Raw genomic sequence first — 13,965 nt, forward strand, 5'->3', positions numbered from 1 at the left:
TGATACATGTAGTGTATAATATATACCTAGCACCTTGTAAGCTTGTAAGCTCTTGGATCAATAGTCACCTTTTGTTTGATAAGTGCTCTTCTCTTTTTAAAACAAGCTACCAGATAAAATTAGTCCCCTGCCTTTTGAAATCAAACATCACTGAGTCTCATACTTTGAAATAAAAACAATTTAATGATTGATGTTGCATGGTGTAAATGTTGAGTGAACTGTACAAACACTAGAAAACACTTTTCAGAACAAGATCCAACGTTATAAAAGCTGAATTTAAACTTCAATATGCAGAAAACTACTGGTTCATATTTCATAGCGTGGTATCACTTTGTGTTGAACGGGTGGGGTTTTGTATCTTCTTCACAAGACTCCTTGCTTGATTTTTGTTTGTTTCTGACAAGTTTTGCATACACCTCTTTAACACCTTTAAACAATCACCTATGTGGACATTGTTATCCACAACCGATCATTCCACTGTGTTCATATCACAATATGTGTCTATCATGGAATTTTCTCTAACATTAACTGTGGTGCCTCTTCAGTGTCATATGTCGTACCTTTACTAATAATCCACATGCATTTACACTTCTTGAAAGCTTTCACTTTACGCGGCCTGTAGCAACCAGTTGCCTGGGGCATGCACAATGTCCTCCTTGCAACATCCACTAAATTATGTAGGTACTTTTAAGAAGATTGCAGTCTTTAATTTCTACTTTGTAGAACTTTCTGCTGTTTCTGCCTTTGTATCCCTCACAATCACCGGAAAGTAGCTGATCATGTGTATGCAATGTACTTCATTTCCTTAAAAATTATCTTAAGTATCTAAGACTATTAACCCCACTTGTTTTCTACATTCAGTCAGAAAGAATGCTGAAGTTGGATTTCTGAGAGTATGTACAAAAAAAAAAAAAAAAGTCAACAATAACAACAACTGATAAACTGTCTACAACTAAACAAAATAATAAATGGCTAAGAATAGAAAAAATAGATTCGAGTATAAAAGCTATAGTTCTACAAAAATTAAATTTGAATGCAACAACAACAAACAAACTTTCCTTATTTACTTGTTTACATACAAGAATTCTTCTAATAAAACACCAGTATTTACATTTAATCAAAGTTGGAAGGAAAAAAAAGATTGAGTACAGATATATACAGTATGAGATAATGAATAAAAATACAGAAATAATGACAGAGAACATAAAAATGTTGATAAATTTACATTAAAACATCCCAACCCACACAGGGAGGCAATAAAATTCTAAATTACATGGCAAGTAAATAAAAATAAAATAACACAACTGAATCTCCTCAATGTGATGAGAATGGTAGTAAAGGACAGACAACTCTCGTGCTTCAGAAAACAGGACAGGTATGTCGCACTATCATCATTCCATCGAGAGGTCCCTAGAAAAAAAATGTATTAGATAAATATTAAGACTTATTATATGAAAAAATTCTTTTACAATAAATGATTTCTGTTCTTATAAAGCACATTAAAATTTCTCTGTTTTTTTTTCTTTCATCTTATATATATATATATATATATATATATATATATATATATATATATATATATATATATATATATATATATATATATATATATATAGCAGTTTATGTTTAGATATTTATACAAAGAAGACTTTTTCAAAGTGGGGTGAAAAGAGAAAGAAAAGGTGATGAGACAAAACATTAAGACCACTCCAGGACAAAGACACATACACACAAACCACCAGACGAAGTGGGCACTCACTCCTGGGAAAACTCCATGTTGTCAGAATAATCAAACATCTCACTGTCCTGGCCAATTCCGGAGTCACAATTATAGGGGGCGGACACACTACAATCAAACAACATATAGGGGCAGTCAGAAATGTCCCAGCCACAGGACCCACAGTGATGGGGAAGGGCCATATGTAACAGTAGACAAGTCATTATCTTCTGTTTCAGACAGTTTGGTTTTTTGCCTTTTAATATGTGCAATTCTAGAGAATTATGCCAGTGAACATGGAAGTATACCAAATGTTTGTGATGTATGTTTTTGTCTTTCTCTTTTTTCAAAAAGTTGGAATTCTAGCATTTTAAAAGACATTTAAGCAAGAAAATACACTGCTCCAATATTTTTGTAGTAATTGTCCTATGAGAAATTGCACATCTTTAAAATTACCCCATGAATAATGGATTTGAGAATCAAGGAAATGCTACATGTATAGAAAACTCAAAATGAAAAAGTACAAGTATATATTTATAACCAGTATTTTATAACTGTTTGCAGAAAGAGGGATAAACAGACAGAGCTATAGAAAAGCTGAGCTGTTTCCAGCATCCACCTGCAATTTAATGCCACCAAACAAGACAAGCAGCCCAGTTATGGCAAAAGTCAAACTGCCATCTTGTGGAAATTATGTCCAAACAAACAGAAAAAAAATTCAAGATGTACTGAGAGTATTATCTATACAACATCATAATGAGTTTGAGTGCACAGCAAAACGTACATATGATATAAATCACAACATCAGCTAAAACCTCTAGTAAATTAGCAGATTGTATCAACATACCTGTATGCCCTGCAGGTGAAGAAAACAATTCTCTTGAGCTTCTTGTTGTAGAAAAAGTAGTTAAATGACCAAATGCTGCCTTCTTCCCCAAATGGGTCTGAGATCAGGTCAGGATTGTAGCTGTTAGAAATGAAACACATTATAAGACAAGTGGACCAAGGGCCACAAAGCTCACATGAGTGACTATGGCCCTGCATTCTTCATCAGCAGAGATTTCCCCATATTCTTATGTAAAACTTTGATCACAAATTGTAGCCTCACCCTATCCCAAGGGTCATAATTTAAACAAACTTGAACCTACACTACTTAAAAATGCTCCCATATAAATATGACTAATCATGGCTTTGCTGTTCTTTAGAAGAATATTTTTATAGATTTTTCCAATATATTCCTATGTTAACAATTGACCGTCCATTTTAGCCACATCCTACGCCCAGGGGTCAAGATTTGATCAAACTTGAATCTACACTACCTGAGGATGCTTCCACATAAATATGACTAATCATAGCTTTGTTGTCCTTAAGAAGAAGATTTTTCCTATATATTCCTGTTAACCTCTGTTTGATCACCCATTGTGGCCCCCAACCCCCAACCCCCCTCCCAAGTATGAGAAGAACAATGAATCTACATCATGTAATTATCTTTTCTGGCCGAGTGGTTCTTCATCAGATTTTTTAAAGATGACATTAAATCTTCACTAATTTTCAATTATCTCCCCTTGAAAGAAGATGTGACCTTCATTTGAATAAATCTGAATCCCCTTTATCCAAGGATAATTTGTGGCAAGTTTGGTTGCAATTGGCCCAGTGGTTCTGGAGAAGAAGATGAAAAATGTGAAAAATTAACAACAATGACAGACAAATTTCGATCAGAAAAGCTCACTTGAGTCTTTGGCTCAGGTGGCTAATAAGCTGCAACTGTTTCATGTTCCAAGTTCAATTTATTTACTAAAACCAAAATACTGGTACATGTGATACAATATAACATGTATACATTTCTGGAAAAAAAGTAGTTTCAAGGTCCCTTTTCTTTGGAAAGATCAATCCTTCTTTAAAGAGTACTCTACACTCATCATCTAAATTTAAGTGATATTAGTACAATTTTTTAAAAATTGTATTCAATTCAAAATTTAGTGCACCTTTCAAACATTGACCAATTGGTGCTTTAATAAAATAGTGTTTTTGTTCACATTCAACATAATATGTAGATAATGTACATTATGTGCTGGAATTGATATTTTTTTCTGTGTTTATGATTAAGTGTGCTACAGGCAGCGCAAAGGTGCCAAAATATGCATTAAGTTGAAATAAAATTGCATACAATGTTCATCAAGTTAGCAAGTACATGTATTATTTACCTGTAGATTTCACAATCCTGGAGATTGATTTCCTCATCAATTGCTGCCCACAGAGTTTGTTTCAACCCAGCGAATAATTCTCCAGCAGCAGCGTTCAGTTCTGTGTCCACTGTGTTTACTACCCACTACAAAAAGAACAAAGAATTAATGCTTAACATAAGATAAATAAAAAAAATTCACTGCTGCTATGTGTTTCCTTGAAAGACATAATTTCTTGCAAAAATTTACTGTAGAAAACAAATGACATTTATGCATATTTAACATGTTTAATAGATTTTTTACAATTTTATAAGCACCTTTTTCCATCCATTTTGGGGAAAACTTTAATTACAGTGAAATCTAAAAAACGATTGGAAAAATATAGTTTATTGGGAAAAAATAACCACACTTCCTGGGGAAATCGCCTCTATTTAGTTGTGTTTTTGGGTCATGAAAAACATGGACAACTCACTTCGATGCTTGGCTCCTTGCTAAATTCCTCACTCTTGGCATTGCTGAAGTCATAATCTGGATTGAAGGAGGCATTCAGGGTAGAAATCAGATAGAATAATGTTTTGGTGGGAATGGTGTCACACAGGTATCCTTCACTCTCCACAGAGCCAAAACTCTTACTGTAGGGCCTACAAAACAGTGTAATATATTACATCAGGTCACATGTAATTAAGTGAATTACATCAAAACTCTAACTGTAGCTACAAAACAGTGTACTATATTACATCAGCTCTCATGTTATTAAGTGAATTATGTTAAAAATAATAGTTAATCTGCTAATTTCATGCATGTACATATTTATCTCATTATGTTCTCTCGTTTCTCTATTAGATCTGGACAATTGCCATCTACATCAATAACTAGACTCATAGGATGTGTCCTTGCAGTTGCTAATAGTCACGTAAACATTGATTGTTTGGTTAATGTATTTCCTGGTCACTTTGTATTCTCCCCATTTTAAAAATACTGGTTTTGTCTACTACCAGAGTACTTGTATGAATTTGTATCATATAATCCATCACAGTCCTTATCAGCTTTGTAAATCAAAAGTTTCTATTTTAAAGTCTTTCTCTATTAAACAATACTTGTAAATGTATGTGCAATATGAAAATTTAAACATGAAATCTTAGACTGCTTTAGATAAGTTTATTAGTTTTTAATGGTTTTAAAAGCATGTGTTTTCTGTAAGAAATGTTAAGCCTACTTGGTTGGGCTGTGGGACAGAACTGTCTGGGGAGGGGACAGAGCTTGGAGGTCCAGTGGTCCTACACCCCCCTCCTGACTGATCAGCTTAAAAAGCTTCTTATCGTTTCCAGCCATCTTGCAAGAGTAGCTCTCAATTCTGAAAAAGAAATATTAAAACATGTATGAGGTAAAACACAATTTAAATACACATTATCTTAATACCAACATACATGTAACATTATCATGATTACGGTGCTTTTATAAAGTTTTAAATTACTGTTGTATTTTATTATTTATATGTATATATACTATAGTCTCCTATTAGATTTGGGCACTTGTCTCTGTAATAAATTAAAAGTTTCCCAAATTGTGTTATTATTATTCATACTAAGAGGGAAATTAGTGCCTGTAATTTGAGCATATTCAGGGGTAGAAACTCCCTAAAATTCCAACTTGCAAATAATTCCGAGTACCAAAAAAATGAACTCGCAATTTCAAAAGACAACTCTCAATTTTAAAATGAATTTTTTTTTTTTAAAAAATGCCAATGCGGCCATCTATCCATCTTCTAAAATACTTTGTAATTTTCGACATGATCATCAGACATGGCACATGGTCGTTCATTTTAAAATGACGGATATAAACAGTAACTAAAAAGAGAAAGATTAAAACTGGATTGAAATGGATATTTTTTTCCCGGGAAAAATTTACATTGAAAAAAAATCAACTCACATTTTTTTGTGCGAGTAACAAAATTTTTATCTCGCAATTTGGATATTCTAACTCGCATTTTGCGAGTTGTATGTAGTGAATTTGGAACCCTGATATTATTATAATTTTTTTCTCAAATAAACTGGCTATTTTTTGTAAACATAATCATGCTGATGTTTGATACAAATTGTTACTTTTATTAAGTGAACTTATTGTGATGTTTCAGTTCAACCTATGTAGTATATGGCCATGAGTCATAAATCATAATAATTATTGCATTTTCACACTATATATTTCATTGAAAAATCTATTTTAAATTTATAAAATCTTACTGTGAGCTCAATTTTAGCCCAATTTCCATGATTTTTTTCAATGAATCATGCAGATCAAAACAAAATATGCACTAATCACCAGCCCCTAATCACTGAGAATAATTTATGAAACTGCCGAGACAAAAATTTCTAACCTCAAATTACTATGATTTCTTAAAAAATTAAAGTCTTAAAATTTTTATTTTGCAGTTGACGGGTGATATCACCACAAAACCTACGTACTAAATAAAATTATTTTAAAATTATGTGAAGAAACTGCAAAGAATTCTACATTTTATGGTGTTTTAGTCGTAAAAAAAACAAGCAACAGGTAATAGTCATAACACTACAATAATATTTCCCAAAAGTGCATTTTTCAATGAAATATATAGTGGAAAAATAAAATTATGACTCACTTATGGCCAGGTACTGTATTTTTGCATTCCCATTGGGAACATCCATTGGCAAGTAAAAATGGGCTTTCTTTATATTATATACATGATATATCTAATATTACATACATATCTACTAGTAGAAATATTATTATACTATTCAACTTTAAAAGATGGGGATTGCCTATCATAATGGGTAACCTAAATCAACACATTGTCACTGAACACAGTGAAACTTGCCAATGAAACAATGGTATGAACATGATGAAGAAGGTTAACTAAACCTCCAAATCAGCCATATATATGTCATACCTCCCTTCTATCCTGGAAGTTTCCAGCTGCATGTTAAGAGCACTATTAATTTGTTCAAATCTTGAATTTTCCAAGAGCTTCATTTTGATTGTAGAGTGTTAATATCAAAAAATAAAGTATAACGTAAACAAAGGGGAAATAACAAATTAAAACAAGGTTACGGAACGACTCGGAAGTCTAAAGTTTTTGAGAAAACTTTTAGGGTGTGAATAAAAAGAAATCCTCTTCTGTGAGTCTCTTTCGCTTGATGAGAAATTTTCAACTTTCATTTCATGAAAATCACAGATCTCCAAATCCTCCATTGATGGTTGAATTATCGAAAAACAAAATCAAAACGCATAAATCACACGATCAAACAGTGATAATAGTGTTGGATTTTCTTTCCCTTTTCAGCAAACCACAATATCTGACTCACTTATACAGAATTCAAACCCGAAAATCTCCGTTTTAATCTACTTCTTTCTTCTTCCTTGAAAAAACTATTTGTAAACTTGACCTAAAAAAAAAACGCTCCCACAATGCAATGCAACAATTCTATAATCCGTTTCTACAAAGCGAAGATTGTGTTCATACACTGCAGCATGCTTCGACGTGTTTTTCAAATTAGTAAGAATTTTTAAAGACTTAATCAACAGATTTGTTTTGTTGATAACACTTTTTTTTACATAATGTTTATGCTAATTAAGTCCTAGCATCTGGTGTTTTATGACAGCCAAGTAGCAAGACTATAATATTTACCCTTGGGGTAGAAAATAACATTTTTGCCTTTATCTGTTCATCATGTTCATATTTGCAATTACAAAGTCAATGACTACAAAAATAAATGATACTACCCAATATATATGTGTTTTATTGCTAGTATTGTCCTGCTAGTACAAGATGTTATATTTAATTGTACAATTATACTCAAAAATCTGTCGTGTTTCTAGTTTGTTTCAAATATTTATATAAGAAAGTTATACTTGGAACAAATTCCAGTGAGCATTAAAAATTATATTAAAAATCTAAAGATGCATTGTATGTTTCGCTTGAAATGGGTAGGGATTTAAATAAGCAGTTAAGAGGTTGTGAAAAATATTATTTTAGCATCCCAAGAATTCCTTGCCGCTTTAGCTTTAGGCTGAACTCATCATGCTCATTAAAAGTGATAAACGCTAAACACTGATATTCCTTGGAGTGAATCCAGACAATGGATGGCAGAAGCTTGGAGAGAAGAAAATAAACTTTATTTTTAATTTTATTTAGAAGTAATTAAATTAATCTAGGAAAATAGCGATTTTTGATTCAGGTGTAAATATATTTCTGAATCTAAGGAGAATTCATAGTGTGCAAGTCCTGCTATGTAAGACACCGCAAGTTACCCCTAACCGGCATATTTTACTTACCCCTTGAGAAGAAGGTAAACACGGTCGATCTCTCTACAATCTTCTTACTTTGCATTCAAAGACAATATTTCTCAATAATTTAAATTAACATATATTTCTTCAGACATGCACTCTCCTTCCCATCTATGCCATATAAGCAGTCCATTCTACCCAGTATACATCCCAGTCATTTTTTATAGAAAAAAAAAACCTATATATTTTTAAATGTATGCCTTTAATAAACATTTGCTTTCTAACATCAATTTAGGGGTTACAGTTTTGAACATTTATTCTAATTTTTCTTTTTTTTTTACTTTGTTTATTATTTACTCGTTTTTTTTTTATTATACATATAATTTATTTATTATTCAATATCTTATTTAGCACGTACGATATTGACCCCCCTCCCCAAGTTGAAAGGTTTCATATTGTTCTCAGCTGAGATTTTTTTTTTTTATTTCAACTGTTCAAAGAAAAATACATCAAGTTACATAATGCAATTTTTGTTAACATTCTCTCACACTTACACTTCCCCTCATAAATAAATTTTTTTAAACAAGAATGAAATATTTTTCATAAATAACGTTTCTAGTTCAAATTTTAAATATGTAAAAGTTTTGGATCTTTGATTGAGTTCAGTCTAAAGCTACACCGGAGAAAATCCGAAGAATTTTCCTCGAAGAATTTTACTTTATCGGGGGAATTGAAACAATTAAGGCGGGGGTGGGGGTGGGGGTGGGTGGGTGGTGGTGGTGGTGGTGGGGGGGATAGGCCTCCTTAAATAGGTGCAAGCCATCCCTTATATACCATAGATAAAATTATAAATCATAAAAATGAAGCTTTCATAATTTAATTGTTGTGTGCTCTTTGAATATTTAAAACAATCAAGAAAAAGCGGGTGATTTCTCATTAAGAGAAAATTTTATTGCTTGTAGAAAAATTGATGTGGGAATTCTTAAAGTTTTGACTAGAGTAATCACTTTCTATCTGGTTTGCTTTAGGTGTATGTTTTAAAAGAAACTGATTTACTATAGTCTATAAATACACTGTGTGTATATATATATATATATATATATATATATATATATATATATACATGCATTTATTTACCAATCAAGGGCCTTTGAGAGCATGACAATATGATCAAATGATATACTGTGTTTGATGGTTTCTTAAGAAATACTTTTGTACAAGTGTATGTTACAAACACGACGACTTGAGTAAATAATTGACGATTTGTTAGTTGACTGCTTCAATAGAGAGTGTCCATTAACTGATTAACTATAGCTGTTAACTAGCAGCCAGTTAGGGCCTACGTGAACTATTTTTGCAAGTCAGTTGACCTCTCACTTATTTGACAATCAGTTAGACACCAATGGAATTCTCAAACAAAGACATGGGTTTCAAGTAGTCCCATGGTACCAGCATATTTTTTCTGCTCTGCAATAGAATAGCATGCATCATAGCCGCATGTGCATAGTCGAACGATCCAAGGCCAAACTCACCGAAGATCTGAAATACTGATGCCTGTAGAAATAAATTCACATCCCAAATCAACATCTGATAATACCACAATGAATTTCTCGTATTTTTTTCAATGATGCAGAGAACTGGTTTAAGGTTCATTTACCAACTGATAAGCGATATAAATCTCTTATGGATTAATGGTTTGGGATTCAATGGCTTAATTCCCTATAAAAAATATCGATTCTGTCAAATTTTGCACTACAGTAGTGGTGTATGCTAAAATTGTAACGTTATGTATTGCAAAATTTTGTGATTTATCTTCTAAGTAATCAATATCATTTCTTTTTTTAAAACAAAGTTTTTTAATGATTGAACAGAATAATGAATTCGGTTTCAAGTAAGATGCAGACTATAGATCGCACTTCTTGCATGACACCTAATGAATCTCCAAACATCGAAGAGTTCCGATTGAAGAGCAAAGAGACGTGACAAGAATTAAATACATTTTCCTGGTGGGAATAATGGCCTTCATGTAAAGGTTGGTATGATGTATTTATATTAATAAGTAATAAATACACCATTACAAATTGTTGGCCAACATTGAAGCAGTATGTCATGACACTTATAGAAATAGAAGCCTGAAAATTTTTTCTCCTATGACTCATTGCATCCGAATTTTCTACCTTACATTATGTTACCGTATGTTGATTCTGCCTGTAGCAACTTTTGGTGCTCTATAGGCAGCTCTTTCTCATCGTGGTATGTTTTGGATCGTTTCCACTATTCCTTTTCCGGTAAATGGTCCGTAATCCTGTGTAAAATCGTATTTGAGTATTCAGGTATTGGTCTGATGTATTTTCAAATTGATGTACAGTATTTCCTGTTATGACAGAGTCTGGTAAACTATTCCACAAGTCAACTACTCTGTTTGTGAAGTAGTATTTTCTGACATCTCTAATATGTTGATGGTGCGACCGTTGGGGCGAGCACATTGCTCACTTAATTTTAAGATCCGCCTCTTCAAACCGCATGAGACATTTGGAATGTCTACGGTTTTTAGGAGTTAGTTCACTCGTCAAAATAGCCTTTTTAAATCGGGTTAGATTTCTTCATTAATTTAACAACACCGATCAATAAAATGCTTTCTTCATAGTATTTATAATAGAAGATTATTTAGAAGATCCTTGACAAATGAAAGCCAAAAAAATGTCAGACCAGGCTGGAGGTGGAAAACGTACAAGCGCTGAAGAGTTGAGCATTCCTTTATGCATCACCATACAAATGAATGGTGAAGTAAAAATAAATAAAAGGATATACAGTTTTAGTAAACATGATACCTGGAAAGAGATACTGGCAGAGATTGCAATTGAATTGGACAGGTTCGTCATATTTGAAATCATTATAGATCTTTATAGCAGTTCAGTTATATCATCCAAATTACATGGATCAGAAAGATTTTGTCCCGACATTGAAGATGAAATAAATGTTGTCCGTCAGTTTGACAAGTCTTTGAATGTAACATTTAAAATTAATTCAGCATGGTAAACACACTATATCACATTAAAACACCCCCTCCCCCTTTTCCACAAAACAACCCAACTCTTCTAAAGAAATTATAAGAGATTCCATAGAGAAATCCCATGAAATAGACTGATAAAATTATTTAAATATATAAAAAATTCAAAGTTTGAGTGAAATTTGACTTTTATTAAATGTTGGGTTTTGTAATTTATAGTACCCTTGTGTGTGTTTATTTTAAAATTAAAAAAAAAATAAATAAAAAACAAATAAATAACTAATAAAATGAAAGAAAGAGGAAAAGAAATTAAAGTCTGTACTGTCCATTGAGATTTTTTATCAATTTTTAATTTAACTTCAATAAGTAAACAAAAAAATAAATAAATAAAAAAAAAATTGAAACAAAAAATCCCTCTCTTCTTGGTCTGAAAACCCCCAGGTGGCAATTCCAAACCAACATTTTTTTAAGGATGGCCTAACTGCCAAATTAAACACAACAAACCCTTTTAAGCTTGTTTATGCCTTTTACCATAAAAAAAATGATCCATATTAAGACAAAAATTCAACTCATCTTCTCAATGTTTTTTCTGGCTTTGAAATTACATGCCATGTTGACATTTGGAACTCTCTGGATTATTTGTAGTAAAAGTGTAGATTAGGGTGATCTGCCCTCTTTATTTTGCTACATGTACATTGCTAACAAATGGAACAAATTCTCATGTAGAAGTTTTTTTTTTTTTTTTCATTCGACAAGCCAAATCCATTCAGTGTTTTAAAAGACAACTGAAGACCTATTTTTATAAATTAGCTTTTGATTAACTTTTTAGATTTATCTTCTTTTTTTGTGATTTTTAAAAATATTTTTACTACTAACTTTTAATCAACCGTATTTTTTTTTCAGTAGTTTCAATATTAGGCTAATTTTATTTTTAAAGCAATCTGTGTAATGTTTTATGTACATTTTATGTAAAGCGCCTTAGGGTTATAGTTTTATTATATAGGGTGCTATAGAAATTATTTATTATTATTATTATATATTATTATATTATATTATAACAAATTCTATCATTAAACCAGGTTTGAAGGACAATATCATTTTAATAATAGTCTAGGATGTTCTAATCTATGAAATCCAATGATGCAAGCTTTCTATCTGTCCATCTGTAAACAATTTTTCAAAACGCTTTATCTTGGAGTTATACAGTTTTGGTCTGAGTTCAATAAAACTTAATGGTTATTCAAGTATGCTACACCATAACCTCGGTAGAGAAGAAGATGAACATACCCTACCTCCACTTTTGTGGATGTAGGCTAAAGATTGTCCACTTATATGATTAGAAGAATAGCTACACCAGTGCAGTGGAGGATCCAGAGGGGGGTTAAACACCCCCTTCCCTCTTTAAGGCCTTATGATTTTTGTAAGAATTTTATCAGGTTATTAGTTTGTGTCATATGGAGTGATGTAACAAATTATTTCTAATTTGCTTCTTGTTGAAAGGTGAAGCTCCATCCATCAACATGATGTAACAAATAGCCAATAAAAAATGGCTTGAAAAGTACTGGGATAAAAATTTCTTAATATCCATTTTCTTTTTAAAGTATACATTTTATTTGATTAATATGACATCTCTATTAGAAAATAATGTAATAATTTTAGATTGATAGTTAATAATGAAATCATTCGTGTGACAACTGCATTTTATTTGTAAAAACGAAAAAGCAATTCTCATCATGGTTAAAGTCTGGAGATTTAATTGACATTAAAGAATACTCTACTACTCCCTTGGTGTTTGAAAAACCTTCTCAGCATTTCATATGTTCTTTGTATCAAATATGGGGGGCTTGGAAAAAATTGAATTTTGAGAATATTAATGGGAGCATGAAAAGATTGATTTTTAATGAAATGGGAAAAAGAGGGTCGATGAAGCTTCGTGAGTCTAGCAATCAGAAAAATATGTCTGACACCAATGACCAATGGATTGTTGGGTGGAGTTTCAGCTTTCTGTAAGAAATTAAAAAAAAAAATTGTTATGTGATTTATGTCATTCCTATGTATATTAGGGCTCTTCATCAAGAATATGAAAAAAAAAAAAATGCAAAAATCCATTTAAAAATAGATGTATAAATTTAAGACTAAGCTGAATTTAGTAGTTATCTCGATTAAATTACAATTTGAAAAGAAACACTTATCATAGATTTTTAATCCATTTTTTTTTTTTTAGATAATCTAAAATATATTAAAATCAATGCTAAAACAAAATGTTGCATAATTTTTAAAACATTGCATTGGTGAACATGAGGTTGTTTGTTTGAAATTATATAATAGTGTACAGTTCATTTATTTCCCTGGATATCCCAAATTGTAATATTACTATCATGGTTGTGATCTAATTGTTATAACAATGCTGAAATACTCTGATACAATTTTGAAATTATGTTTTTTATAGCAAAAAAAAAAAAAGTCCTACTTTCAAATTGCCAGAACCCAGAAGCTCCCAGGGGCTTAGCCTCCTGGACCCCCACCAAGGCTTTACCTAGACCCATTAGGAGACCCTAGCAGACCTGATGATTCATGTCAATAAACTTTGCACTTTAGCTTAATAGCTATACCACTGAGAATGCAATGCTTATTAGCTTACCTGAGCTGAAGGCTGTCCATTGTCTGTCATAACTTTTCATGTTTTCATCTTCTTCTCCAGATCCACTGGAGTTGAACTTAAAAAATTACAAGAATTAAGATACAATGATACAAAATTTAATACTACATGATAATATGATTTAAATTTACAAAAT

General features: G+C 31.7%; 2 protein-coding genes across 4 annotated transcripts in view; both read right to left on the reverse strand.

Moving 5' to 3' along the window:
* Positions 1-13,965, reverse strand: part of LOC133172291 (uncharacterized) — a 116,259-nt gene that overhangs the window by 13,398 nt on the left and 88,896 nt on the right. The gene's annotated exons all lie outside the window — the stretch shown is intronic.
* Positions 163-7,274, reverse strand: LOC133205162 (repressor of RNA polymerase III transcription MAF1 homolog). 3 transcript variants are annotated; one of them, XM_061340907.1, is made up of 7 exons: positions 6,824-7,274; positions 5,117-5,254; positions 4,373-4,541; positions 3,922-4,046; positions 2,565-2,684; positions 1,760-1,846; positions 163-1,410 (listed from the first exon to the last, which is right to left on the reverse strand). In XM_061340907.1, the coding sequence occupies exons 1-7, from the start codon at positions 6,904-6,906 to the stop codon at positions 1,392-1,394; spliced, it is 741 nt and encodes a 246-aa protein (XP_061196891.1). In that variant the 5' UTR covers positions 6,907-7,274; the 3' UTR covers positions 163-1,391. The 3 variants fall into 3 exon arrangements, with proteins under 3 accessions (XP_061196891.1, XP_061196892.1, XP_061196893.1); XM_061340908.1 differs by having other exon boundaries at positions 1,729-1,846; positions 6,824-7,273; XM_061340909.1 differs by lacking the exon at positions 1,760-1,846 and having other exon boundaries at positions 6,824-7,273.

Source organism: Saccostrea echinata, unplaced genomic scaffold (genome assembly GCF_033153115.1).
Source record: "Saccostrea echinata isolate AGI-Se365-2 ecotype Australia unplaced genomic scaffold, CSIRO_AGI_Sech_v1 ptg000054l, whole genome shotgun sequence".
In the NCBI taxonomy this organism is placed as follows: Eukaryota; Metazoa; Mollusca; class Bivalvia; order Ostreida; family Ostreidae; genus Saccostrea; species Saccostrea echinata.

What these genes read in the sequence shown, in the direction of transcription:
- LOC133205162 (XM_061340907.1), bottom strand. Translation starts at nt 6,906, where the DNA reads ATGAAGCTCTTGGAAAATTCAAGATTTGAACAAATTAATAGTGCTCTT. An exon ending in CTGTCCCACAGCCCAACCAA is followed by an intron (nt 4,542 to 5,116) that starts GTAGGCTTAACA and finishes ACTGTTTTGTAG; the next exon opens with GCCCTACAGTAAGAGTTTTG. An exon ending in GCAAGGAGCCAAGCATCGAA is followed by an intron (nt 4,047 to 4,372) that starts GTGAGTTGTCCA and finishes TTCTTTTTGTAG; the next exon opens with TGGGTAGTAAACACAGTGGA.